The sequence below is a fragment of the Sebastes fasciatus genome, chromosome 3 (genome assembly GCF_043250625.1).
Source record: "Sebastes fasciatus isolate fSebFas1 chromosome 3, fSebFas1.pri, whole genome shotgun sequence".
Lineage (NCBI taxonomy): Eukaryota > Metazoa > Chordata > Actinopteri > Perciformes > Sebastidae > Sebastes > Sebastes fasciatus.
The window spans coordinates 39,982,513-40,009,434 of record NC_133797.1 but is presented as its reverse complement, the minus strand read 5'-3'; the positions used below and the strand labels follow the sequence as shown (position 1 = coordinate 40,009,434).

The 26,922-nt window shown below is 40.5% G+C and overlaps 1 protein-coding gene across 1 annotated transcript; it reads right to left on the bottom strand.

Annotated features, from left to right (window-relative positions):
- Window positions 1-810: 810 nt before the first annotated feature.
- Window positions 811-26,664, bottom strand: LOC141765066 (arf-GAP with dual PH domain-containing protein 1). The gene is made up of 11 exons (XM_074630915.1): window positions 26,227-26,664; window positions 23,414-23,544; window positions 22,285-22,376; window positions 16,473-16,555; window positions 16,239-16,351; window positions 14,348-14,494; window positions 12,712-12,795; window positions 12,109-12,171; window positions 7,408-7,479; window positions 5,053-5,284; window positions 811-3,664 (listed from the first exon to the last, which is right to left on the bottom strand). Exons 1-11 carry the CDS (start codon window positions 26,312-26,314, stop codon window positions 3,636-3,638), a joined length of 1,134 nt encoding a protein of 377 aa, XP_074487016.1. The 5' UTR covers window positions 26,315-26,664; the 3' UTR covers window positions 811-3,635.
- Window positions 26,665-26,922: the final 258 nt, after the last annotated feature.

Sequence of the window (26,922 nt, the reverse complement as noted above, 5' to 3'; positions counted from 1 at the left end):
CTCCCTCTTTCTCACCAGGGTGAAAAACTAGCACGGGTGTATAGATTTATGAGGTATTCCTCTCGGGCCTCTCAGGTCTGCGGTCTCAGTAGTTTCACCCAGAAATCACTGGCACACACCCGTACAACAGCCAAACATACCCATATGCATACATAAGAAAGGAGTGTATTTATTTATACATTTCAACTCGTCTTAGAGGTATAACCTCTACGCTTGCTTTAAAGAGAATTAAACGATTAATTTAGTTTCTGCTAAAACTAACTTTAGTGTCGGAGCCAAACGCTTGCTTTACCGTAATTTTTTAATAATATTAATATATATATAATTTTTTGTTAACGTTAATATATGAATTGTGGCTACGGAAAGTGAGTTTTTCAGTTGTTATTTGAGAGATTATTAGCTTATTAATGCCGTCTGGTTGGAGCGAGAGGACGTTGCGTGTTAACACCTCCATCCCCTTGATAGACAGGTGACTGCAGCGCCTCTGTTTCATCAGTTCATCAGGACACAGGAGGGGCGAGGGGTTCTCAGGTATTTGCAGCCGTACAGTTTTAGATCACTGCTAAGCGCCAAATATGAGGTGAAACGTGTCTGATCACGTCATCCGTTTTTAGTGTGTGGAAAATCTTGGAAAATGAACAGATGGAAATAAGTACTCTTTGGATGTTTGGGCGCGTCAAACTCTAACGTATATCCTGCAGAATCATCACCAGGAAGTGATAATATAATATACAGTGTCCATTTTTAAATGGTATTAAATATACTTCTGAATTTGTGCACAAATCTTTACAGAGATTCTTTGACAACTTCCAGAGGAAATATGTTTATTAGTGATCATCAATATTTGCATGTGGTATGTCAGTCAGCCTTGCTCAAGCATAGAAATGCCTTAAAAAAAAGACAACAAAAATCAACACGTTATGCGAGTACCTCTTTAACCAAAAAACAGAAAAAGAAAAATACTAAAATATATCAATTGTTTTTTTTGTATCTTAAAAAATAGGAGGAAAAAACGTTTTACTGGATATATAGTTTGTTTTAACAAAGACTTAGTATATGTAGTGTATGCCACATGGAGGAGCTGTTAGACCATGTTATGGTTTCCAGCTTTTCTACCCCAACGCATTAGCAAACCTCCTCTATTGTCTTTCATGTACGTCTTTGACAGACACACGTCTCAAAAACTACTTACAAAATCAACATTTGTCTTAAAAGAAAATATGAAAAAAGTCACGTTTAATTCTTGATGCAAACTGTGCAGGTAGTGTGTCTGAATATAATGCTTTAGCTTTCGCTGTCTGACCTTTCGCACAATAAAGCAGCACTTTTGCTGGATATAAAGTCATGAGAGAAGTTTACATAAAACAACCAATGAATAACTTTTATTAAAAGAGAGAGAAAAATCAAAAGGAATTCTGAATCTCCCGCAGACTGTTTTCTGTCCTGTTGATGGTCTGAACCTGTCTGACTCATTTGCCTCCCTGTACCTTTATTAGTGTTAGCCAATCATCACATCACATATAAAACACTTAACACAAGAGGACCAAGGCACTTCTCACCTTCAATTCCCCTTTCTTAAATCTCACATTGAATATCTAATAAACCTAGAAATTCCAGCCACAATATTTTACCATGATAAAGAGTCGAACCACTGGCACACACAAAGATTTTACTATTCTCACAGGTCATTGGCGTTAGTAACAGGCTAAGAAACGAGCGCCAGCTAGAATTTCAAACATGTGCTACATAAAATCTAAAAAAATATATATGTATATTTATGTATGTATTAGGGGTGGGGAAAAAAAATCTATTTTTCAATGCCAGAATCGATATATTTGCTTCATTTGAGTCTATGCGGAGGTAGAAGGAAGTTAGTCTGAGTAAAGTGACGTCATATCCGTTCCGTTTCCGTCAACCAAAACAAACCGCAGTGAGCCGAAACGAGAAAGTATAAAACGTCGGAGGGTCGTCATGGATACGACCTGCACCCTCACATGGTGGGCGTAGTAAACACTACACATCCAGTAAAGGATGGAAACACTTTGGGTTTCACACTTATAACAGGAAAAGCAGAGCTAGACATCACGGCTAAAGCTACATGCTAACTCTGTCACGGACAGGAAACGTTAACGCATCGTTGTAACGTGGTGGTCGAGCCGGCCGTCGCTCTCATCTCTGTGGTCAAATGGGCCGACGCTACAACTGTAGAGCACCCATATACTGACATTTATGTTAAATGCGTTCAGACGGCCCCGATGGAGCTGACCATGGATGTATAAAGAGAACTGAGCTGACGGGAGAGCTAGAGACCACCTTGGAGAAGTTAGAGGAAGTAGACACGAGGGAATACGTCCGGTTTTCAAAATAAGGTGTTAACAAAGGGAACTGTAGATACAAAATACATATATGGAAATAAGATTGATTGGATTATATTCACCAGAAGTATAAAACATTACATGTCCCTTATAAATTTAAAAGAAATACCACTAACTTGTGAAGGAAATGTCTTTATTCTTTGATTTTTGGGTTGTTGGATAAAAAAATTAGTAAATAATTCCTGACAATGAACTGATATATTTGACTTCAGGACATCTCTAACTACATACATGTTGTAAATCAAATATTCTTACTGTATTCATTTAGATATTATCCAAAGTAAAAGTCTTTAGAATCGATGATTCAACTTTTTCCCCATGGTCTAGTGTTAAAAACATTGCAATATCGCATCGCGATACTTAAAAATTGCAATACATATCAAATGGGGAGATAGGTGATTCGTCCCATCCCTAGTATGTATGTATGTAAATATATAGTACTGTCCAGACTGCAAAAACGTGCCGTATTGACTGAGGAAAACCAAGAGTGGTGTTCTCCAGCTACAAAATCTGTTGTTCTTCCGTATACCAGTGGCTGATTTTTGTCTTTGGATTTTGATAATTTAATGGTCAGCCTCCTAACAAGGAGATCCGCCAACGAGCCGCTGCTCAGCGGGCCGCTGCACGGCAGGGAGATATAGCTGGGGGGAGCAGCGTGTAGAGCCGGCATATTTTCACATCTTACTCAGAGAATTAAGGATTTATTTTGACCAAACCACAGTTGCTGATTGTTGGAACTGTGGGAAGACTAATGGACTAAAGGTTTTGGTGAGTTTTATTTTACTTTCAGGAGGTGTATGGTTGTATTTTTCTGTTTAGGTGTAAGAATATTTCCTTCATTGACATTTTGTGAGTTTATTTTCTTTATTTATCAGATGTGTTTGCACAGCCGGCAGGAGAAATCAGCTTTCTCGGTCAATATAGCACGCACTGGATAATTAATTTTTTTAATCAACTGCATTTACCATCAACACTGATTGGACATCCACATAAAAAGGTGGCAAATTTTCCCTTTAAGTATGACTATTTCTTTTGGCCAGATGTTTTTAATCTACCGATGAATACTGCCCTGGTCCTCTTGTTTGCATTTCTAACCCCATTGTTAAAGAGCACCATTGGGACTTGGAACAAGCTCCAGTCGGAGCATGTTAGTGATGAATGTCAAATTTTGGTGCAGTGGCATCAGACCTGATGCGGGTCCTGTGTCAGACTGGTGATGGGCTGAGAGGAGAGGAGACGGTCCCACAGGCCTCTGGTCCATCAATGCCTGTGCTTGAACAAGGCTTCCACTTGAATACAAATCAAAGTCCAAAATTAGATAAAAGTGTCTTTTACCCAAACAGACAAAGCATTTTGTATGACTGATAGCAATAGAGACCTGGTGTTTCATACATTTTCAAATTGTGATTATTATAATGACACAAGTGTAGTCTTTTATTAACCTTGCATGGCAGCTGGATTCTCGTGATGTCACAAGATCACGCGAGAATCGGAGGTTCACATCTCACACATCTCAAAATCCATCTTGTCAGACTTCCAAGTAATGTGTTTGTGTCCGGCAAGCCAGATCACGGACCAATCAGCGTCCTGTGAGGAGCTACTGGCAGCTACTGGCGTGGCTTAGGTGTGTGAGACGACACGTAGAGGCGACTGTTCGTTCTAAACAACAATGGCGGCTCCTAAAGAGGTTAGCGTAGCTGCAATAGCATCAACTCTATCAGAACTGGAGAGTATTGTCTTCATTGAAAGAAGAGCAAAGAACGGCACTGAAGGCTTTTCTCCATAGAAAACATGTATTCGCTCTTCTCACGACTGGTTTCTACAAGAGTTTGATTGACGGATGATTCATCCAATCACAATCAGTTTCCAATGACGGCTTCTCAGATGCTTCTGTGTAACAAACCATCTGGCCGGTCAGGAATGAATTGTTTAGAAATGTATTGGAGCGCACTTCTCTCTAATGCAGGATGCAAAACTAAAATTATCCATCATTGGATTAATTCTACAGCAAAAAAAATTGGGTATTTCAACACGTCCTCATAACTAAACGTCAGAATAGGTCGTTTGTCAGTGACCCAAAAAACTACATATATGACCGTTCTATTTAATTTAAATATAAAAGCCCTCAAGCATTTTTTTCTGTCGACAGAATTCCTTCATTTGTAAACATGAGGCTTTTATTCTGCAATATTTGCAGGACAGTGTTGTAGAAGATGCAGTGACTTGCAGGGCTCCATTAATGAATAAAGTACGGGGTTTTAATTGTGGATTATTACTATTATTTACAAATGAGCACATGCTTAACCTTTTTTTGTCTAAAATAAATATCAATTACATATATAATGAAGTGAAATGGCCATTATGAAAGAAAGAGCTCGCAGCAGCAGCAGAAACGCTGCCGGTGTGGACAACCCACGTGTGGGACACGCAGCAGTTCACCGAGGCAGCCGCCACGTGCTGCTCACACAGGCAGTCTGGCCCAAGTGTTAGTGTGCATTTATTTCACCACAACCACTAAAAACCATCCATCTCACGATATGGATTTCTTTACACAGAGCATTACAGCCTCACAGAGCCACCATCTTAGTATAGTGCACTATATTCACCCTCCGCAGCAGCTCATTATAAAAGCTAATAGCTAATAAATACGACTATTAAAAAAGTTGTGCGTTCTTACTTGTGTAGTCCTGAGGGGACATCACAGCACTCATGACATCATTGAAGTGTTTCAGCCAATCCTGCTGGTCGCTCTCTGACTCGCAGGTAAACAGGAAGCCGCGTTCAGGCGTTTCTATGGTGATGCCGTATTGCCAGGCGCCGTTGCAGTGGGTGCCAGCGGGCAACCCGGGGAAGGCGCTGTAACCGTGGTCCTTGTTCCCCAAGAACACTTCGCCTTTGGCAAAGGCGTCCTTCAAACAGAGGGAGATGACAGAGACATAGGTCAGCTGAATATTTGACAAAAGTACTAGTGTTGTTTTTCTTCAGTTTAGTACTGCTTTCTGCTTCCAAACAGCTGTTTTTAGCCATGCTCGCTGCGTGGCTCTTGGGATGGCAATGTCGGTCTGTTGGCCAGTTGGTCCACAACAACCACTGGATGGATAGCCAATGTTGAACACACATTGATGGTAAAAATAGGATGAATCCCATCGACTGTGGTGATCCTGACTTTTGCTCTAGCCCCATGGTGGTGACATTATTGTTTTTTAGTGATATGTTTCATTAACTACTGGATGGATTGCCATGCAATTTATTACAGACATTTAAGGGCTGCAACTAACGATCTAAACTATTTTCATTATAGATTAATCTGCCGATTATTTCCTTGATTAATCATTTAGTCTACACAATAGTGAAAGATGACCATCATAATTGCCATGAGCCTAAAGTTAAGTCTTCAAATTGCATGTTTGTCTGACCAGCAGTCCAAATCCCACCAATATTTTATTGACCATCACATACTGTATGAAAAATAAGAGCAGCAACTCCTCACAAGGTGAAACCAGCAAATGTTTAGAATTTTTTTTTAAAATGGACTGAAACAAATCAATCGATTATCAAACTAACCACTGATCAATGTTCTTTTGATCGATTAAGCGATTATGTCTTGAGAACTGACACTTCGGCACAGAGTCGTTGCGAAAATTCTCAAAACGTGTCTCATTTTTCTACAGTGGCGTAGGGACCGTCAGGGCTCGAGACTAAGAGCGTCCCGGGGACGATAGAAAATGTGTTTGGGACGCAGTAAACTCACCATCGACGGCAGATTTAGCAGTTTTGTGAACTGTTTTGTTAAAAGACGTATGAACGACTATATGCACTCTATGTTACACAGATAGCATGCTACCAATGTTAACTAAGTGTGCCGTTGAACTTTTCATTTAGAAAAAATATAACGCTATGAATGTGACTCCTCTAGACTGGACGACAAAAAACAGTCAGTAACTCATAGATATAAAAACACTGTTTTATACGTATATAGCGACTTCTCTTCCATATCTGCAGAGGTTAATCATAATCGTATGGATTTACAAACACAAAAAAAGAATCTAGAATCCATTTTTACTTGGGTAGTTCCTTGTGTATATTATTTTTTTCTGCAGAGAAGATGTCAAGAGCTCAAAGACGCTTCAGCACTGTTGAATGATAACCTTTAATTCAACATTTTATAAAGACAGATTAGAGTTCAGCTTTAACTGAAAGGTGACACTACTTAATCGTCTTTGTTCTTAGCAAAGTGTGAACAAAGTGCACTTCTATACAAAGTGCACCATTGTGTACACAACATCTAACATGCATAATTTACTCATTACGCAAGTGATCGAATTACCCTTGCTTTGAGCTTCCTCCACATATTCCCAGTCCACCCTCGACTTCACTAGACTTCCTCCTCCTTTCATCTACCAGCTTTTCTTGCCCAACGCTCTCTCGGGGTACGTTTGGACATTTCGGTCACCTATAATCATTGCACCTCTCCATTGAACTCTTACATCAGCAACAATGCTGCTGAGCTAATGTGGTTTAGCTATCTGATGTGTATTTAACCAAAGTCTTGGGCAATCTGAGCCGCCCCCCTTCTCAAGGCAAGTCTCTGAGATAAAAACCTCCACTCTGAATCATTCAGTGACTCACAATCTCACTTTCACAACGTCTCTACCTTTTCAAGCAGATACATTAAGTAGGAATTTCCACACAGAGTTGATTGTGTCCAGTGTAGCTTACAGGATAAAGCTGCATGGTAGCGTTTCATCTCACTTTGAGGCAATTCTTACTGTGAGGTCAGGGCAGTGAATTCCACATTACGTACGAATAAAAGTACCTTATATCACCCTCTCCCCACCGAGCCATGGCCTCATATCCCCGACATCGTCTACTTTATCTCATTTGCTTTATGGACTCTCCATGATGTTCATTTATATCTTTTCAGAGCTCACTGCTGTTGGTGGGTTGTGATCAAGAAAATGAACTAGAGTCACTCAACTAAAGATGCCTGTAGTCTTTGTGATGTGTGTAGGCGTGCGTAGAGATGTCATACCAGCGGATCTTTGAAGTACATGAGTCGCCTCTGGTCGAGAGTGAACCAGCGTTTCTTGAAGCCTTCCGTGTGCTGTGAGGACAAACAGAGACAGTCAGACATGAGGTTGAGTGAGACACAAAAGAGGCATTCTCGTTGTACCGAAGGTGGTGTCTGTCTGGTTTTAAATCAAAAGTGACTCATAGCTATTAAATTAATGTTATAGCTAGAGTGAAGATACTGGTATCATATGAAACTAAAAAACATATTGAATCCATTGGTACCAACCATGTCATACTAGCTCGTAGTGATGAGGCTAAATAACGCTCCAAACTTACGCTAAATTTTGGTGAAAAAAATCTGGCATGGCCATTTTCAAAGGGGTCCTTTGACCTCTGACCTCAAGATATGTGAATGTAAAGGGGTTCTATGGGTACCTACAAGTTTCCTTTTTACAGACATGCCCACTTTATGATAATCACATGCAGTTTTGGGGCAAGTCAAGACACACTGACACACTGACAGCTGTTGTTGCCTGTTGGGCTGCAGTTTGCCATGTTATGATTTGAGCATATTGTTTTATGCTAAATGCAGTACCTGTGAGGGTTTCTGGACAATATCTGTCATTGTTTTGTGTTGTTCATTGATTTCCAGTAATAAATATATACATACATTTGCATAAAGCAGCATATTTGTTCACTCTCATGTTGATAAGAGTATTAAATACTTGACAAATCTCCCTTTAAGGTACATTTTGAACAGATAAAAAATGTGTGATTCGTTTGCGATTAATCGTGATTGAATATGGACATTCATGAAATTACTTGCGATGAAATATTTGAATCAATTGACAGCCCTAATTGTTTTTGAATTAATCATTTAGCCTATAACACCTCAAAGAAGCGATACAAATCATGTAAAATGATTTACTTGTTTCTGAGCTAAAAGTCAAAGTCAAAAAGGGAATTTTTTTATCACCAATAATACTAAAATATTGAAAATGAATAGATACTTTGAGAACAGGGGATGAGTGTGTGCTGCTGGTGTTTTTTATTCATGTATTTCTTGACTGATATTGAATCTCTTCGCAGCCTAATTCAACCACTTTGTCATGAACACTTTCCTCTATATTAATCAGTAGCGTACCGTTCTCTTGGATCTGTCCTTTGACCATGAAACCTGATCTCAGGCTTTAAAAAAGTGTTAGATTTGCATTTTTTCTTGTTTGTGCTTAATACTAAAACTGGTTTTCCCCTCGGCAGCCCCCCAGGAGAATGTTTATAGCATCGCTTTCATAACACTCGGATATTAAATTTGAAAAGTCAAACTTGTTGTCACGGTTGAAAGTTTACATCAGATCCAAATCCGCGCTGAGAGCGATGATCTATCGAAGAATATGCAGCACCTTCTGAGAGTTCACTGAAGCAGCTTAAGCTCCTCTCAGAGAGCCGAGCTTCAAATAATGAGGACGCTCATGTCCCCCGACCGCTGCCAAATCATCCTCATAAAAGTGTTTGATTTTCTCGTTGTGGCGTAAACCCGAACGACCGACTGTTCCCTTCTCGATTCGCCAGTGACTCCCTTCCACAAATATGTCTCACACGTGCGTGAGGGGAAATGAATCTATGACGTCCATTTAGCGAATCAGCCCAAAGCAGCAAGTTAGTGAGTCCTTTCATCTCTCAGCCTGACAGACGGAGATTAAACTGAGAGTCTGTGTGTCTGAATACAGAACCGGTTGTGTCGCTGCAGAGGATATCAGGTTGCTTCACCGTGTAGGCCGACATCCTCTGTGTGAAAGAAAGCACCTGCACGTATGCTAATATAAAAGTGTTGGTGCATGACTGCATGCATATGTTCAAACGCCTCTTTGTGCGTTTGCTTAATTCCAACATGTGTCTGTGATTGTGTTGGAGGGTTTGACACTTCAGGATTTAGTTGATCCTCAGCCGGAAGCCTTTTATTCCCTCTCAGACAGACAGATGGACGGACGGTGAGGCAGGCAGGCAGGTAGGTCCTCTCAGCTGTCAGTCAGCAGTGGAAAGCAGCCACACTGACAGCTGGGTGAGTTAACCTCTTAGCTCAGCTCCTATTCAATTAAAGCAGGAATAGTGGGAGCTGGAATCACAGGAGGGAACTGTGTCCAACTAGATAAATAGAAATTTAGTCTGAAACTCAATTCAGTAGACAACGATGGTCACTAACCGAGCACCATCCTGCATAGATTTGCACTTCCTGTTCCCTCGTTTGGAAGTCAATGGGTTTTTAGTTAGATGCCTGAAATAAGCTGAAGAGATTTGAATGTTTTGTTAATAATAATAAATCCCCCCACTCATACATTTTGAAGCCTTTATGTGTCTTACAAAAGTCGGTTGATAACAAGTGGCAAAATGAGACTACTAAACGTCATCACGCCGACTCGTCCTCCTTTACAGCCTCGTTGTGTTTATACTCATGCAACTGAGGTGTAGTTTGTTTATAGCCTAACCTTAGCTTTTTACTTCTGGCGATTGCATTCACGCTTCAGAAATCATAAAAGTGGTGTTCATTTGTGGAGATTATCTTGCTGAACAAAAAGTATCATAAACGTGAGCCTATTTTCTGCAATAACTTAAAACCTAATGGAACAATCCTATCGGCGTTTTGGCGATGAAACCAGGGCGATGCTAACTTCCTGCTTGGCCTACAAAAATGCATCATCCCTGGTGCACTCTATTGTGCTGAAGAAAAAATAGCAGACGGATGGACTGGAGATAGAGCAGCACAACTCAGACAAATCTATGAGTTGAGGTGTGAAAATATTAAATTTAATGTGAACAGAACCGCATCACAGCAGAAACGGCCACAAAGTACTCATTGATTTGGGGAAAACACGCTTATTGCCCCCACATTAACGGCAGCTTTACTCCTTCTGTTCTTAACTTTCACAATAAAAGCCCTTGATATATCCTGCTGCTTACCAGGGGAACTTAAATTCACTCAGAGCATTTTGCTAAGTGGAAACTCAACAAAATAGCTGACAATAGGTATTTATCACAAAAATACATGTTGGTATTTATTATGGATGGTCCACCAGTCGACGTTGATCTGGAGCGTTTTAATTGCATGCCAGCAAAAACGCAATTAGTAGAGCGGATTGACCCGAGTCGTTTCCTAAAGTGTTGTTTCATTTGGCTGATGAGCTCAGTATATAGTCGTCTACATAGAACTCCCTAGATCAGGGGTCAGAAACCTTTACTATCAAAAGAGACATTTCAGGCAAAAACAAAACCTACAAAAAAAACGGTCTGGAGCCGGAAAACATTTGAGCATTGTGATGAAGGTAACACAGTTTATAGTCTCAGTATATAGTATATAAGTCTAATGCAGTGAGGGCCAAAGTGCAAATGTACTACGGAGTATTAGAGCCACATTGATGGAAAAAAATCTGAGATTTCAAGAATAAAGTCAGAATATTACGAGAAAAAAGGCGTAATATTACAAGAATAAAGTCATAACTTTATGAGAAAAAAAGAAAATACCACGTAAAATGACTACTTTATAATATTAGGACTTTATTCTCATTATACTACGACTTTTTTCGTAAACCTCTGACTTTATTTTAATAATATTACGACTTTATTCTCGAAATCTCATATTCATTTTTTCCCTCAATGTGGCCCTAATACTCTGTCGTACAGTCGTGCCATAGACCTACAACAATGATAAATAAAAATGAAAATGTAAACAAAAAACAGTTATACATTTCCATTTTTATAAATCCACAGGGAGCCACTGTAGAGGAGCTAAAGAGCACCATGTGGCTCCGGAGCCGCAGGTTGCTGACCCCTGGTCTAGATAGTGAGTAGGGAGCAGTGAATGAGTGAATGAGTGAATGATTTGGGACACAGCCTCACTCGTCTTTATGACGGATGGGATTTACCACATTTTAACAGGTAATCTGCATATCATATCTACAGTATAATAGCAACTGGAGAGCAGTCCATCATAGAAAAGTCAATTCTGCCCCGTTCACAAATCAGTATTCTCCAGGGACCTCGTGTAATTCTTGAGGTGACCCCCATCTCTGCTTTGTGAAACACATTTTGACCAGGAGAATTAAATCACTGCTGCCACACATACATACACACACACACACACACACACACACACTTGTGTATATGTCACATTGTAAAGCTAATGTGATTCAGTGCAATCATATCTTTAGCAAAACACAGCTGGCAATTTGAGCTGGAAAAAACTGGAACACGTGGACATTTCCATATAATTACTGCTGATCTCTATAATTACTACAAATCATAGAACACCATCAGCTTTCTGTCCCCGTGAACAGCGTTTTATATTGATTTAATTGACGAATGTGCCGCAATAAGGTCTGGTTATTGCTAATTAATACCTCCGGACCCCTGGAATTAAATTCCATTTGGAGTGAATATAACCGTTATTATCGCCGGCTGCCCTGTTGAGAGATACCTCAGGTATTTATGTATATCAGCTTCAAAGACTCGGTGTGTTTTTAATCCTGAATATGAAAAAAATAAATAATAAATCTAATATACCAAGATCTACATTTAGCGATTTATGAAAATAATCAATTTGTGTACTTGATGCTGAAAATTGTAAAAGCTGACGGCTGCACAGAGAGACACACACAAGGAAATATAGCAAAGAAGGAAAAGAAAAGTGTGTTTTAAATAAAGGTTTACAGTGTGCATTACTTACCCTGGGCCCTGTCTTTTCCATGTATCCTTCCTTCAGAAAGTTCCGGGTAAGTTTGGGTACCAGCTGAAAACAACAAGCAAAGCGAACGGATGAAGAACAACACCACGAAGATACAAAGGCCCCGTTCACACCTGGCATTAACATGCGTCTTGGGTGATCCGATCACAAGTGGACAGCTCTAAGTACGTCAGTTCACACCTGCGTCTACAGTGACCACTTGTGATTGGATCTCACTTCTACGCTCTGTATGCAAATAGGGATGCTAATTATGAAAAATGTTCTTAAACGATAACCGACCCTCGTTTACTGATTATTAACCGACAAGATTTATGCCTCGCATGCAACGATGCGCCAGCTGCAGTGTATGAGCACAACAGACAACTGAGTCTCCAGTTCACCGTACGGGAGGTTAACTTAGCAGATAGATAACTTGGATGTTGCGTGTAGTGTCGCCGACATGCAGCCACGTTCCCAGTAAAAGTCTCCACCGCCAGAAATCAAAACAATACAGACTGGAGATGCTTTTCATTACGCTAACTTATGCTTCCTTGCGTCCTCTGTGTCCCACTGTGTGTGTGTTTGTGTGCGTGTGTGTGTAATCACCTCAGCATCTGTAGCTCCAGGAAAGGCCACCAATAAATAGTGAAGCTGAACTGCACGGATCGTATTGAACCAGTCTACGATCTCCTGATGAAGACAGAGAGGAGAGACAGTCTGTGAGTTATTCCTGTCATTATTTTTATTCCCCTTTATCACTTAGAAAGATAATACCGGAGGTTTGTGTGAAGTCTCTGAGGATAACACAGCTCAGACGCAGCCACAAAATATTATCACATGATTGATAATCACAATCATCACATATACTACTATCATGACTATCTTGTATTGTAAAAAAAAGTGCAAAGCAAATCTGTCTGAACTAAATAAGTCTGTCACAATAACTGTAATATTGCATGGGATGGCACGCAACCGCCACAACCGCTATGTTCACGTTTTTTTCTTTTTTGAATTCTTTGCAATAAAAGCGACGCATTTTTTACACTCCGCTACAAACGACAGCAGCGTGACGAGGCGCTGAGCGTCTATTCTGTGCTGAGCGCTGCACATACGGGTTTTTTTTCTGGTTGTTGAGAGTTGAAAAATTAACTTTGGGGTAAAACTCCACAAAGACCAACCGTCACATCCTACAAGTGCTGGACAACAACAATGGAGGAGAAATGAATACACATAGACTGACGGGACCGTCCTGTCTCCCTACGTGGTTCATCAAATTCCCTTCATCGAGAGCATGTACTCATAGCAACCAGACGCAACCAATCCCCTTCTTTGTTCTGCATTTAACAATAAACAAGTATTTAATTCGTCATCTTTGTCATTTAAAAAGCAACAATATACCTAATAATAGACGAACAATAAAGCACTAAAATCTGAATAAATAAAGTCATCCCATAAAGAAAAAAAAGTTGCAATAATACCGCATATCGCGCTGTTAAAAAGCCAATTATCATCACCACCGGGGAAATTCCTTCACCACGACAGCCCTACATCTGAGGGTGCTTTCACATCAGGGACCCGGGCCCGGATCCGAGTCCACTTGTCCCTGAAGTCCAGCTTGTTTGATTAGTGTGAACACTCCGAACCGTACTCGGGCACGGCTCGTCGATCCGTGCCCACAACACACACAATATATGTACTTTGTGTTTGGAGTGCATGTGCTTCTTTTCTTTGGTTTTGTCTGCATTGAAACATGAGACATGTGCATCTTGTGAATAGTTGGTCAGAATGTAATTCGGATTGTATTTTCTAAATCAGTTCATGTTTTTGATGCTGCGTTCGATGCAGCGGACTCTGAAATGTTAGACCACAAATAACTTCTCGACCAGACGTCAACACTGAACTCTTCCGTATATTTCAATCATGAATGATGGATGTGGAGCTTGAATGTCATCAGCTAATGGATTTCATCAGCAGGCAGAAATTGTTACAGATGGTCTGAAAAGGTTTGAAGACTCGCCCACAACAACAACAACCACACCTACCAGGTAGTTTCAACACTTAATGAGATGGATGACAAATATTCGATGTCAATGGCAACTTATGCTGTAATTAAAGTTAGTTAAACAGTTAAGAAAACAGTTAGAAGGAAAGTCTATGATATATTTACAGCCCTGCACCATCACTGTTCTGTTTAGGCTCTGTTAAATGCACAGATCACCACACACAGTACAGAGATACAGACCTTGCCGTTGTCATGGTAGACGAAGATGTTGCGGGTGCTGTAGTCTTTGAGGTAGGTGATCTGCAGGCCGTTGGGGTTTCCTATCTTCTCAGGCTGGAAGGTCGCGTTGATGGTATCCACCTTGATCATTGCTTTGGGCTCCTTAGCCTGCAGGAGAGAGGAGAGGAGGAGAGGTGGACACAATAAGAGGGAGGAGAGGGAGAAGAGGGAGGAGAAGAGGAGAGGTGGAGATAGGCATTGAATAAATAAATAAATAAAAAGATAAATAAAAAAAATGTTAAAATACAAAAATAAAAAAAATAAAAAATAAATAAAATAAATAAAATAAATAAAATAAATAAAATAAATAAATAAATAAATAGTGTATATCTACACATTGTTTCCACTATTAGAATGAAATGACAGCTGTTTTGTTATTATTCTATTTAATGCAAATTTTTTCATGTGTTTTTAATTTTTTGGTTTTTCCATTTTAGATATAATTATGTGATTAATTGTTTAAAGTTCATTTAAATAATAAACACATACATCATGAATGAAATGGACTGGGACCAATTAATAAAAGTTGTCATGATAAAAAACTTTTTTCTGCCACTGCTTCACCAGAAGTGTAGTTATGTAGTGAAGGCGTGTGCAGGGAGTCACGGCTTGGGGGCCACATTTTGTGCCCTTTCTAACCATGAAAACCAAATCTAGAGCTATAATATCTACACATCAGTCAGCATCGCTAATAACCATCCCGCCTGAGACCGACACTAATCCCAGCACGCCTGTTTGTGGAAGCTGTGCTTTAACCTGTCCTGACTTGAATTTAAATGGGAACAGAATCTGTGTGTGTGTGTGTGTGCACCTTCTGCCCTTGACCTTAACAGAAAACACACACAGCCATGCTTTTTTTCACTTTACAGATGATTAGATTTTACACTTTTCTGTCACTGTGAGTCTCCCAGCTTGAGAAAAAACAACAACAAGAGAAAGTGAGACGAATGTGCTAAGCAACCAGCAGACTGTTACTCGTGTCTGAATATTTTACACACCTCAAGGCTTTAACAACCTGAAGCACCTGAGCGACACTTTCTCTTTTATCGCTGCTGTGACTGTATGAGGAGGGTTTTTGTTTTGTTGTTTGCTACAGCAGAGCCACCAGGAGAATACACAGTGAAATACAGAGCGGGGAAAAGAAGTCCTGGAGAACAGGGAGGAAAAGATTTGTATGCCACAACGCTTATGTTAAAACTCCCTGGAAACCCCATATATACAAAAAATGAAAGGGACAGTCTCTTTTTCTGGTATATTTTAAATATATTATTCCCACTTCCCTTGAGCTGGTTCACTGTGACAAACAAAGCGCTCCCAGTGCTTCCAGCCCTAATTGGTTTGGGTGGCGTACAGCTTAGTGAATCAGCTTCACTGACAGAGAGGACAGTCTGCTGGTTAAGCTTGTCTGAGCACGCTCACAGAGACGCAGCCGAGGGAGCGGGTACACACTCGGTATGGTTATAAAGAGTGTGTAAAAAATACTGCAGCACATGATGCGGGGGTTTTGTTTACAGAACATTTGATGTCCGTAACCCTCTGAGACCTACAATAGACCCGTTTTAGTCTGCAGAAATATTCATATACACCATTTTAGAATAGGAGAAAATAACACAATTATACTGCATGAAAAAACTCCTTAATTAAGGTATTTGTGTTGTGGTTGCATGTGTGTGTAGGTGGGTGTCGCACATGTGCTGGAAGACGTACAACACTAACTAAAGGGCTCTGTCTAATTACAGGAGAGGTTGCTGGTGTCTTGCAGGCACAGTTTTGTGCAGGTGAAGAAGTGTGTGTGTGTTTAGCTGCATGCGATGTGGCCACAGTAAAGTGTTAATTAAAAGTGGCTGCTTACGTCATATTTGGTGAAATACTTCAGAGTCCCCTCCCTCTCCGAGAGGACGAATCGCCTGCTGAGGAACTGCCCGTTGTCCCGCCCTCTCTTCATCAACAGGCCGTCTCTAGTTCCTGCAGGAAACCAGCAAAAAGGTCATTTGTTATTAGCATGAAAGTGTTCTTGTTTTAATGCATGTGAGCGTGTGTGTGTGTGTGTGTGTGTGTGTGTGTGTGTGTGTGTGGACACACTCACCTTCCTCATATATAAAGTTCTTGCCAGGCTCAGAGAACTCCTTCCTCTCGTACTTTGCTCTAATCCACTGCTCCCTCAACGTCCTGAACACACAAACAGATGAAGTGTCAACAGAGCTCGCTTGTAAAAAGTAGCAGCTGAAAGCAGACGACTCAAAGACGTCTCGTGTACTTTGTGGTAGATGAGAAAGAGGCTGGGCTTAAAGCATAGTGAAGGCTGACAGAAGACTAGAAAGAGCACCAACTGTTCTGCTCAAGTAGATCAGTTCATCATTTACTGCCTATTTCAGTAAAAGTATAAAGATTTTTTTATTTTATAAATGTTCTGGTTCTGAAAAGTGAAGCCAACACTGAGGTGCATTAAACCTGCATTCTTTCTAACAGCCTGCAGGGGGCGACTCCTCTGGTTGAGAGTAACGTTGTTATCTTTATGACTAAGGCTGTATTCCAAACCGCCAACTACATACTACTGACAAACGCAGTACACACTGCATACTGCGTTCCTCAGTAGTATGAAACGATTAAAGTGATGTATTTAGCAGTATGTCAGACCAGGCTTTAGCCTTTAAACCAGCTCTTAAAGCACTGGATAAAAAAAAAAAAAAACTCATACCACTATTACAATATTATCGAAAAATACAACTTTGATTGTGTTGTTTCTGTTGTGTTTGTTTACTTTATAAGATACTGCAGGTTTAAACTATTTATTCTAACAGATCATAATGAAGTCAGAGAACCAGGATCATCAACGAGGGGAGACGGGAAATATAAAACATTGCTCCACAACATTTAATCAAACAGATTTTTCAGTTACAGCAACTAAACAGTGGACTGATCTCCCTCCAGATATTCTCTCTCCTCTTTTAATCTATTTAAAGAAAAATAAATAGTTGAATTGAAACGCTACACTTAAATGACAGAAGAACAAATCCTATTCTTTGTCAACAATTCACTTGTTTATCTTTGTGTGTGCGTTTGATCCTCGACTCTGATAGCAGGTTGACTTCCTCTGACTTTAAAAACAGATGCCAATAAAAAACCTAATGGGTCAAGTTGAGTCAGCTCTTTTTGTACATTGAACCGAGAGGGAACACACACCCACATTCCTCTGCAGCAGTCTGTATTACTAACGATCGCAGGAGGTGCTTCATGCATGTGTGTATAAATGTGTGCTGGAGGAAGGTGTGGAGATCTGATCTGGCCTCAGGCTCATGTTTACAGATACAGCGGTGAGCTACTCCTTCCATTCAACACACGCACACTACATTACTCAGTGAAACAAAGACACTCGGCAGCTTGTGCATCAGTTTATGCCACATGAAGAGGTTTGTTCTTCTCTAAAAACTCCCCGCTTCACATTAATACAATTCCAAACATTCCTGTCTGGGAGCTGCCCGCTGCAGTAACACAGCAACACAACACACATGATACCAGACAGCCGGAGTGAGTCTACAGGAGAGTGCATCAGAGACAGCCGACAAAAAACACTTCAGAAATGGTTTCAAAAACGGTGTTGGTTGGCTTTGACTTAATTCTCACAATATGGCAGACAATAACCGTCATTAAGGACTTCCCGGACGGTCAGTGGTCTTCTCTCTCATCAGCAGCAAACTGCTTTATAAGATCAAATAAAGTTGCACATTTAGAAGCAGTGTTTCCGCTCTAATTGTAAAGGCCTGACAAAAATAACACCAAATATCCACTCCTGTGTTTCCCCTGTATTCATTCTGCAGCGGAGCAACGCCACGAGTCCATAAACGAGGTGTTTGTGGTCAGTTCACGTCTGTAATAACAGCAGGACAGTCGAGTGTCTGCTATGTAAACTGCTAGTAAGTGCTGTAATGTAGCCCCGGTGTGTTTGATGTGGAGTGAGCACTGTGCCGGACTCCTTTTATAAAACAGCCTTTTAAACGCTACATTCTCTGCTTAGTTAAGCATGCAGATAACACACCAGTCATCATTTAGTTTTAATGAGAACTCAACTCCTGGCATTTGCTTCCTGGTGTTCTTTTGGAAAAGGGAAATAACAGGAGGCAAACAGGCCAGGTGTAAACAGGCCAGGTGTAAACAGGCCAGGTGTAAACAGGCCAGGTGTAAACAGGCAAACCAGCTATAAAATGTGAGTATTTTCTTTTTAAATAAGTGACGGGCGGCGGATCTAATTTATGCCGATATAAAGAGTGGTCATGTGGATTTGAATGTGTAGAATCTGGCAAAATCTAGCGGTGAGATTGCAGACTGCAGACCGACTGAAACGTCTCCCGTGTGCCAAACGTGTTGGAGAACTACGGCGGCAGCAGTCAACCTAGAGGAAACACTCGGGGCGCTTTCACATTAGGTACGATTGATCCGTGCCGTGACCGAGTACGATTGCCCCCCCTCTTCGTTCAGCTTTCACATTAGAAAAGTTGTACATAAAACTCACCAATACTGTCGTCGTTAGTCTTTATAACAACACCAACTCTGGTCTGGTTGAAATAAACTCTTATTTCACAGAGTTTGATGTGAAAATATGCCGACTCTATACGCTGTTTCCCCTCGCTGTCTCTCTCTCTCTCTGTCCGCTGAGCAGCTGAGCGGCTCTCGTTCTTCGGAGGCAGAACATTAAACTCGCTAAATAAAATAACAAACATCGCCCGACCCCATCGTCTACTATTGTCCATATTTTAAGGAACCTCTCGCCTGCCTTCCTGCTTTATCACCTGGGCTATGGCCGCTGCGCACAGATACAGACATACTGTAGATATGAAACAGTTTTATGTATACAGATTTCGGAGGAGACCGGCGGCGTTGGAAAGAGCCTGCCCTTTCTAAACTACTCGCTAACTGCTAACGTTACTCTCGTTAAATAGCGGCCCACTTCCGTGTTTTGATACGGTTGGCTTTCACACCTGATGCGAACCGTACCCGATTACACATGATCCGTACTCCAGACCACCTTTTCAAGTGGACTGGAGTACGGATCGACGAACCGTGCCCGGGTACAGTACGGGGGTTCACACTAATCAATCTAACTGGACTTTGGGGACAAGTGTACTCAGATCCGGGCCCGGATCCCTGATTCAAAAGCACCCTAAGAAGGATTATAAATTAGGACTTTAGCTCTGGACCTGCCAACAACCGAGTTATAACAATTATAGAGTTATTATATAGTCTATTGTTTGTGGGTGAATTGACAGCTGCTCTAATAGCAGCTATTAGCCAAGAGTCATGTCCTCACAGGTTACACACACTGACACTGGTTCATACATCCAGTGCCAAAAGGCTGACACTCAGTCACGACTGAGTCATTAAGAAGTAATATTACAAAATCATATAATGTCATAATCACTTAGTGAAACTGCAGATCTGCAGGGAGGCATCATAGCAGGAAGCATGAAACAGAAGACATTTAAAACATAGAAGAGGAGGAGGATGGACACAAGCTGTTAGAGACCAGAGGAAAAAGTACAAAGGTGGAGAAACTGACTGTTAATGAGGAACGGTTAGCGTTTGTGTTCAGGGCGAGAACGAGGCAATGTTCTTAGTCAAGAACACTTATTTCACAGCGGAGACGAGTCTAAAGCGTTTAACATCCTCTTAAAGATCGGGAGACAACACACAGAAAGAACTTATTGTTCTCCTCTTTAATCATATTTCTGTACACTTTAACGTTCTCTGCAATCCTTCAAAACATTTAAAGGTCTTGCGTCTGCGCTCTCATGACATTTAATGATTATAATATTAATCACAACAAAGGAAAAGGAAAATACTGAGCATTCAGTCCAATGTTGGGCTTGTATTGTAAACAATGAGACTTCAACAGCGTGATCAACACGATATACTAACAACATTCAGCGATATAATCCTAATTATTATGAGTTATGAGTCGTGGTGCCGTTCTACTGGACTTCGCTTCACAGCCAGAATGTTAAAAATGCCTTGAATGGCAGACTCAAAGCCCAGACTTGAATCCCATTAATCATCTTTCCACAGACAACCTGACCAAGCTTGAGCAAATCTGCCTGGTAGGGAAGCAGGAAATAGAGAGCTGTAGAGCGCCGTCACAGGGGCTGAATATTTCACACTGAAACAGCTGAATGGTTTCCAAACATACTTTATCTCCAACTACTACTGCTCAGTGTGAGGAGGACAGAGCTTTAAACCCTGCAACCTTGCAAGTATGATTTCAAACAACATCTTAAAAAGCAGAAAACACCTTCAGATGTAAATGAGAACATGTTAGAAAGTCAGCTTCTCTGTGAAACTATCAATTTATGGAGGAAACTTTTAAAATCTTATAATAATCAAGTTCCACTCGAACTGAAAAACTACAAAAAAAAATTTAAATAAATTGAATATCAATATATTATGTACACAAGAATAACTTTGATATTATAAAACTGAATTAAAATAAAATCTTGTATATGACCCGGGGAAGATGCGCTTGGGGGCGACCTTGACTCAAGAGTCATATTGATTTATACAAACTTGGTGTTTATGCATACAATTTTATTTTCAAATGTTGAAGTTGCTCTTACTTTAACTGTTACATAACACATAGATCACCAGGGACGCTGAGCCTACAGTGAAGAATTCACCAAAGTTGAACTCTACGCAAACGTGAATATGCGAAATTGCTTCGCCACAAAGTGAATGTTTTCTCACCCCAAAGGGGGGCTACCGTACGATGCCTGTGATCAGGGTCCGAAATTAACACCCGCCAAGTGCCAAATGCGGCCGCTTCTGTCCTCTGCTCTCTGTGTCGGAGTTTGACACACACACACACACACACACACACACACACACACACACACACACACACACACACACACACAACAGTGCCATGCAGCAGCAAGATGCAGAGATGCAGAGATGCAGAGATCCTTTATGATCGAGAAGAGGATTCACTCGTGGGGGAAAAATGCTGAACTGAACTGAATTTCTATCTTTTCGTATCTCTTATTGCTAAATCTCTGAAAAGTGGTGTTTTTTGTTTTATTTATTGAACTCTGGACTCTTTATTTCCGGTGAATGTTAATTGGACTTGCATTTTATTATCTTACACTTAACTCCCCAGATCCACTTAGTTTGAACCAATCTAACAGCATCCAGTCAAGTTCCAGGAGAAAACCATGAAGAACTAACGTTACGTTACTGAGCACCAGTTGGATCCAGTTACTCTGCTGTTAAAATGACGATACAGTTGATGCAGAGTGCATATGGCTTTTTTAGGACTAGAGATCTGAGTTGGGACTTGAGTGCACAGACTTGAGACTTACTTGTGACATGCAAAACAATGACTTGGTCCCACCTCTGGTAGCCTTTACCCAGTGAAATGTTACCATGTCGGTGAATTTAAACTACTGCTTGCAATCCGAGGATATATATATAGACACCTCACATGGTATTTTTTTTTTTTTTTTTTTTTTTTACCGTAGTATTTTGTATCGAGAATCGTGGAAATCACTGGTATTGGTATCGACTACTAGATTTCTGGTATAATGAGATGTCTAATATGGTAAAGCATTCAAAAGATGGGAAGGGTTTTTAAATACAAGCAGGTGATAAAGTGACTGGAATAACTCTTAAAGATAAAGTAATGGATTTAAGGCTTTACGTTCATACTGTATGTGTGTACATATGTTCAAAAATAGCTCCGTTCTTCAAACAAACACACACATGTACTAACAAAAACAGGAATGGTTACACATGATCACACACTGGTGAAAACACAATGTTTAAAAAAGAAAATGTATGAATTGTACCTCTGATAGCATATTTTTTTTTTTATATGTGTGTGTGTGTGTGTGTGTGTTGCTATGGTTACTCACTGGCCGTCTCTGTAGGTTGGTTTGTAGTAGTAGACGGGAACAGCAGCCTCGTATTTACTCTTCATCAGGTCATTACCATTCTCAGCCATGAACTAACAAAACACACACATGAACTGAGACTGTTGAAGGGTGAACGACACCTTGGCAAACCTTTATCTGCTCAACAGGAGAACAAACCCAACAGGAATACAATCTTTAGCGATGTTACAATAATAACTAATAAATCAGAGAGCTGAGATGATAAATGCAACACATTCTGTTTAGATGAAGATGTGCAGAGCACCGACATCATTTATTATCTGGTTTCTGTGAAGCCCCGGCACGGTTTCAAGGAACTCTGGGCACGAATGTGTTGTTGTAACATTAAAATATGATTGATGGGTACTTGATTTATTTCCCAATAAAGGCTTCAAAATGAAAAGTGGAAACTTTTTTCCTCTTGTGATGCTTCTTAATTTTAAGTGGTACCTTTTATAGTCCGTAGTTTACTTTTCCATAATCACATCTGTAGTAAGATCAGTCATCCATCATTAATCGGTAATATCACGTAGCGTAGCAAATATGTGACTTTTATGAGGGAGGACATTTGATACGGTATCTAAAAAATTTGGAAAACATTTTAGCTTTTTCATTTTTCTCTCTCTCAGCACCCATTTCAAACGTTATCACCCGACTGAATGGACGTTATCAGCGGTTATCACCACCGTTACAACGCTTCAGACGGCCAAAACTGCACCTACCACGTTGTGAAAGTGAAACTTAACGTTGTGAACTGGAACAAAACAACTTTAGGTTTAGGAAAAAAAATAGTGGTTTGGGTTACAATAAGTATGTTACTAACTATGTACACAAATACATAAACTGAGCTGAGAGTGGCAGGTGGTTGTTGTGGAAGCAAATTGTTCGTCAACCAGCTTTTTCAAATTATCACCTCAGTTTCATACCGTGAGCTCAACCTTCCAACCCAGAGAAATGTTACTTAAAAAGAACAGAAAAGAAAGGTCTTAGTCATTGAAACTCCTGTTTATCCTTTGACTGAATTACAGATGGATCAGATTTTGTTAATAAATAACAAATCAACACAAAAACAAGCAAGTACAGATCCCAAAACATTGAGCAGCTGTCTCACCTCGACCTCGTGATCCTCCCAGTGGGAGAGGCTCAGGGACTTGACCTTGCTGATGTCGGGGAAGTTGCGGTGGATCCCGGAGCAGTCCAGGCAGATGAACACCCCCAGGGAGCAGGAGCCCCACCCGGGGTCTGCACAGAGGAACACATATAGTATTAGTGTATGGGGATGGATACGAGAAGAGTGTGGTGGGGATGGAGAGAAAAATGGATGAAGAGCGATGGGTGGTTATATTTATCTTGTTAATAGAACAAGCTATAAATCCAGAGAGTCAAAAATACATACCTACCTGGATGTTTTGTAAGGCTAAGAATTAACGCTGCAACTAATGATTGTTTATTTTATTTATCTTTACTGATTCTATCAATGAATCGATCAGTCATTTTTTGATTAATTAATTAATTAATTAATTAATTAATCTTTTAGCCTAATAAATGCCCCAAAAATAGTGAAAACATCATAAGTTCTCAGACACCAAGGAACGGTCCGAAAATAAATATGACATCTTTATTAAATATAATATCAGACTTATATATTATATATAATATTTAGAGAAAAAACAAAAGTCATAAATGAATGAAAAAAATTTATAAAGTCAGAAATTTACGAGACAAAACTCACAAATTTGCAAGATTATACAGTCAGAAATTTATGAGAAAAAAACTTGGATATTCTCTGAGATTAAAGTGGCAAATATATGAGAAAAAACAAATTTGGGAGATCATAAAGTTGTATATTTAATAGAAAAAAAACTTGGATATTCTCTGAGAATAAAGTGGCAAATTTACAAGAAAAAAATCACAAATTTGCAAGATTATAAAGTCGGAATTTTAGGAGAAATTTTTTTTTGATATTCTCTGAGATTAAAGTAGCAAATTAACGAGAAAAAACTCACAAATTTGTGAAATTATATAGTCGTACATTAACGAGACATCTTAAAACATGATTACTGATTATTTGATAATCAGAATTGTTGTTGATAAATTTTATGGCAATAGACTGATCAATCAAAGGAATAGGAACAATTTCTCTGTGAATACACAAACCTAATTTAAAACAATGATACATAAGAGGAGTCTTATGAGAGCAAAACGCATACTGAACAAAGAGCCAATCAAATACGACAAAGAGACAAACAAAAGATAAAACCTTGAGACCATTAACAACCGATGGTGAGACAGCTGTCCATCACAGCACAGTTACTTACACCCTACTACATTTTAAAGTGCCTAAATGCAGAGATGTGTATTTAGACTGTAGTCAGATCACTACTACAGAAATAAATCCTCCTTGATAACTAATATCCTCCTCGCTTCGACCACAACTGTCCTGTCTTTACCAAAATCTACATGAAATGAAAGTTCTTCGTAGTAGCTTTAAGGTCCTGACACACCAAGCAGACGGTCGGTGAGCGTCTGTCAGTCTAGTTTTTGCGGTGTGTCCCGCACCGTCGGCTCTAGTCTGCCCGTTTTTTCGGACGATTCGGCATGTTGAATCGGCGGCGGAGCTCGTCGGTGAGAGAAATCACTCTGATTGGCTGTTCGGCTTAAACGAATCAGTGCATGAGAAGAGAAACGGACGTGAGGCAAGCAAGCCAACAAGTAAAGTCAAGAGGACACACACAGAAGGTTCTTCTCATTTTTCATCTTCATCTCATCTGATCATTCCAACACACGGATATTTTCACAACAACATCTGGAATGAAGCTAAGTGGTGAGTGAGAGCGGTGTGAAAATGATCGACAGACGCCGCTTTGTTTCATGTACGTATCATAACAGCGGCTTGTATATCCTCCGTCCTCGGTCTTCCTGTTTCCCTTTTTGAATGACGACTACAGACCACTGCCACCTGCTGGTGTGGAGAGTTATTTCATCTCACGCAGGCGCAGAACGTACGGGCTAACTGGCCGTCGGCTGTCGTCTTTGCGGTGTGTTCAAATGCAACTTGTCGGCCAAGACAAAGGCAACGCAACAGTCGGCCTTCATCGCCGCTAGGTCTTTGATGACGGATTTGTGTATCTGGGCCTTAAGATGTGTAGAATAATGTCCTATATTGAATTTAATATGAGACATAATTAATTCCTAAATTTCCATTTACTTGAGAAAAAAAAATGATTTAGTTGGAAGTCTTTTCCTCTCACATTCCTTAAAGATTAACCATGCAATATCTATATTTATTTAGTATGTCAGAGGTTATTGCAGTGACTTATTTGGGTAAAACAATCAGCATAAAAGGGCATCAAATCATTTGGCCTACAATATCTTTTAGTTTGTCAGCGAGCCTGAAATCTTTAAACCCTTTAAACTCTAATCCACTTCTTCAGCTGACTGCTTTGCCTTTCTATAGTTCCTATAATGTTTGTAGCCTACCTACATGTTCTATGTGAGCATATAAAGGACCTCCTAGGGGACCTCCATAGCTGTGGTGGGGTGTGTACTGTACAGTAGGAGCCCTTCACTCTGCATGTGGAGACTTGTTGGACTCTGGAAGCTTCTTCTCTGCTTCACCTGCTGAATGTTACCTTCACGTGCTGCAGGAAAACTCTATTCCTCTCAGTTCCTCTCTCACTTCGCCACACAGAATAGCAAAAATATGCACAAAAAAGTTGCACATTTAGTGTTAATGTTAAATATCAAGTACTTTGTCCTGGAATGGTTGGATGAACATGATGTGTTTTAATGATTATAGTCTACCTTTACCTGTTGGCTCAGGTAACTCTGCACCCTCCTGCACTGCACGTCACATCTCTGCAACATTAGTTTCACTTCCTCGTTCAGAACATAATTTAACAGCTAATTAAAGACTCTTCTTACCAGGTGCGCCGCAGTCTGCGCAAGCCTCATTTCCAGGGTTCTGCAGGATCTTCTGCAGAGCTCGAGTTGCTCTCTCATTTACCGTCATGTCAAGATTTCAGATTCCTCCGCTTTCACACAGAGAAAGAGGGAGGCAGGTAAAGGTGTGTCTGTCTCCTCGGCCTCGACTCCCCCACTAGAGTCCTAATCTGGGGGGCAAGTCCGCACAGGTATGATCCCTCCGCGCAGCCAGGTGAGACCAGGTGAGGTGTGCCTCCGCTTGAAGAAGGAGAATCAAATCAAGGCCTCTTCACAAAGTTTTTCAGATAACCATCCGATCTCTCTTCTCTCCTTCACTGCGGTCCTTTAAGAGTTTACAGAGCTGACAGCCTTCAGGTAGGTGGTAGGAGGCTGGAGAGGCTGAGTCCTGCTGCACAAAGTCTGGAGCCAAATCACTGCAACAAGCAGAGGAGGAGGCTGTGTGTGTGTGTGTGTGTGTGTGTGTGTGTGTGTGTGTGTGTGTGTGTGTGTGTGTGTGGGTGGAGTGAAACCACTACAGTAGGCTACACACTGACTAGGAAGTGACATGCAGAGGTTGTTCAAACTTGCTTTTCCGCATAATTCGATGTTAGGTAGCTGTGCTGCACATCTCTCTGGTGCCAGGTGTGCAGCAGCAGCAGCAGCAGCATGCTGGACATGTCACCTACTTACCTGTGA

Bases quoted from the DNA above. Each gene is read 5' to 3' on its own strand.
- LOC141765066 (XM_074630915.1), bottom strand. From the start codon at position 26,314: ATGACGGTAAATGAGAGAGCAACTCGAGCTCTGCAGAAGATCCTGCAG. The intron at 16,556-22,284 runs GTGAGTAACCAT...TTGTGTGTTCAG, and splicing joins CCAACCTACAGAGACGGCCA to GACGTTGAGGGAGCAGTGGA. The intron at 5,285-7,407 runs GTATGACATCTC...CTCTGTTTGAAG, and splicing joins TGTACTTCAAAGATCCGCTG to GACGCCTTTGCCAAAGGCGA.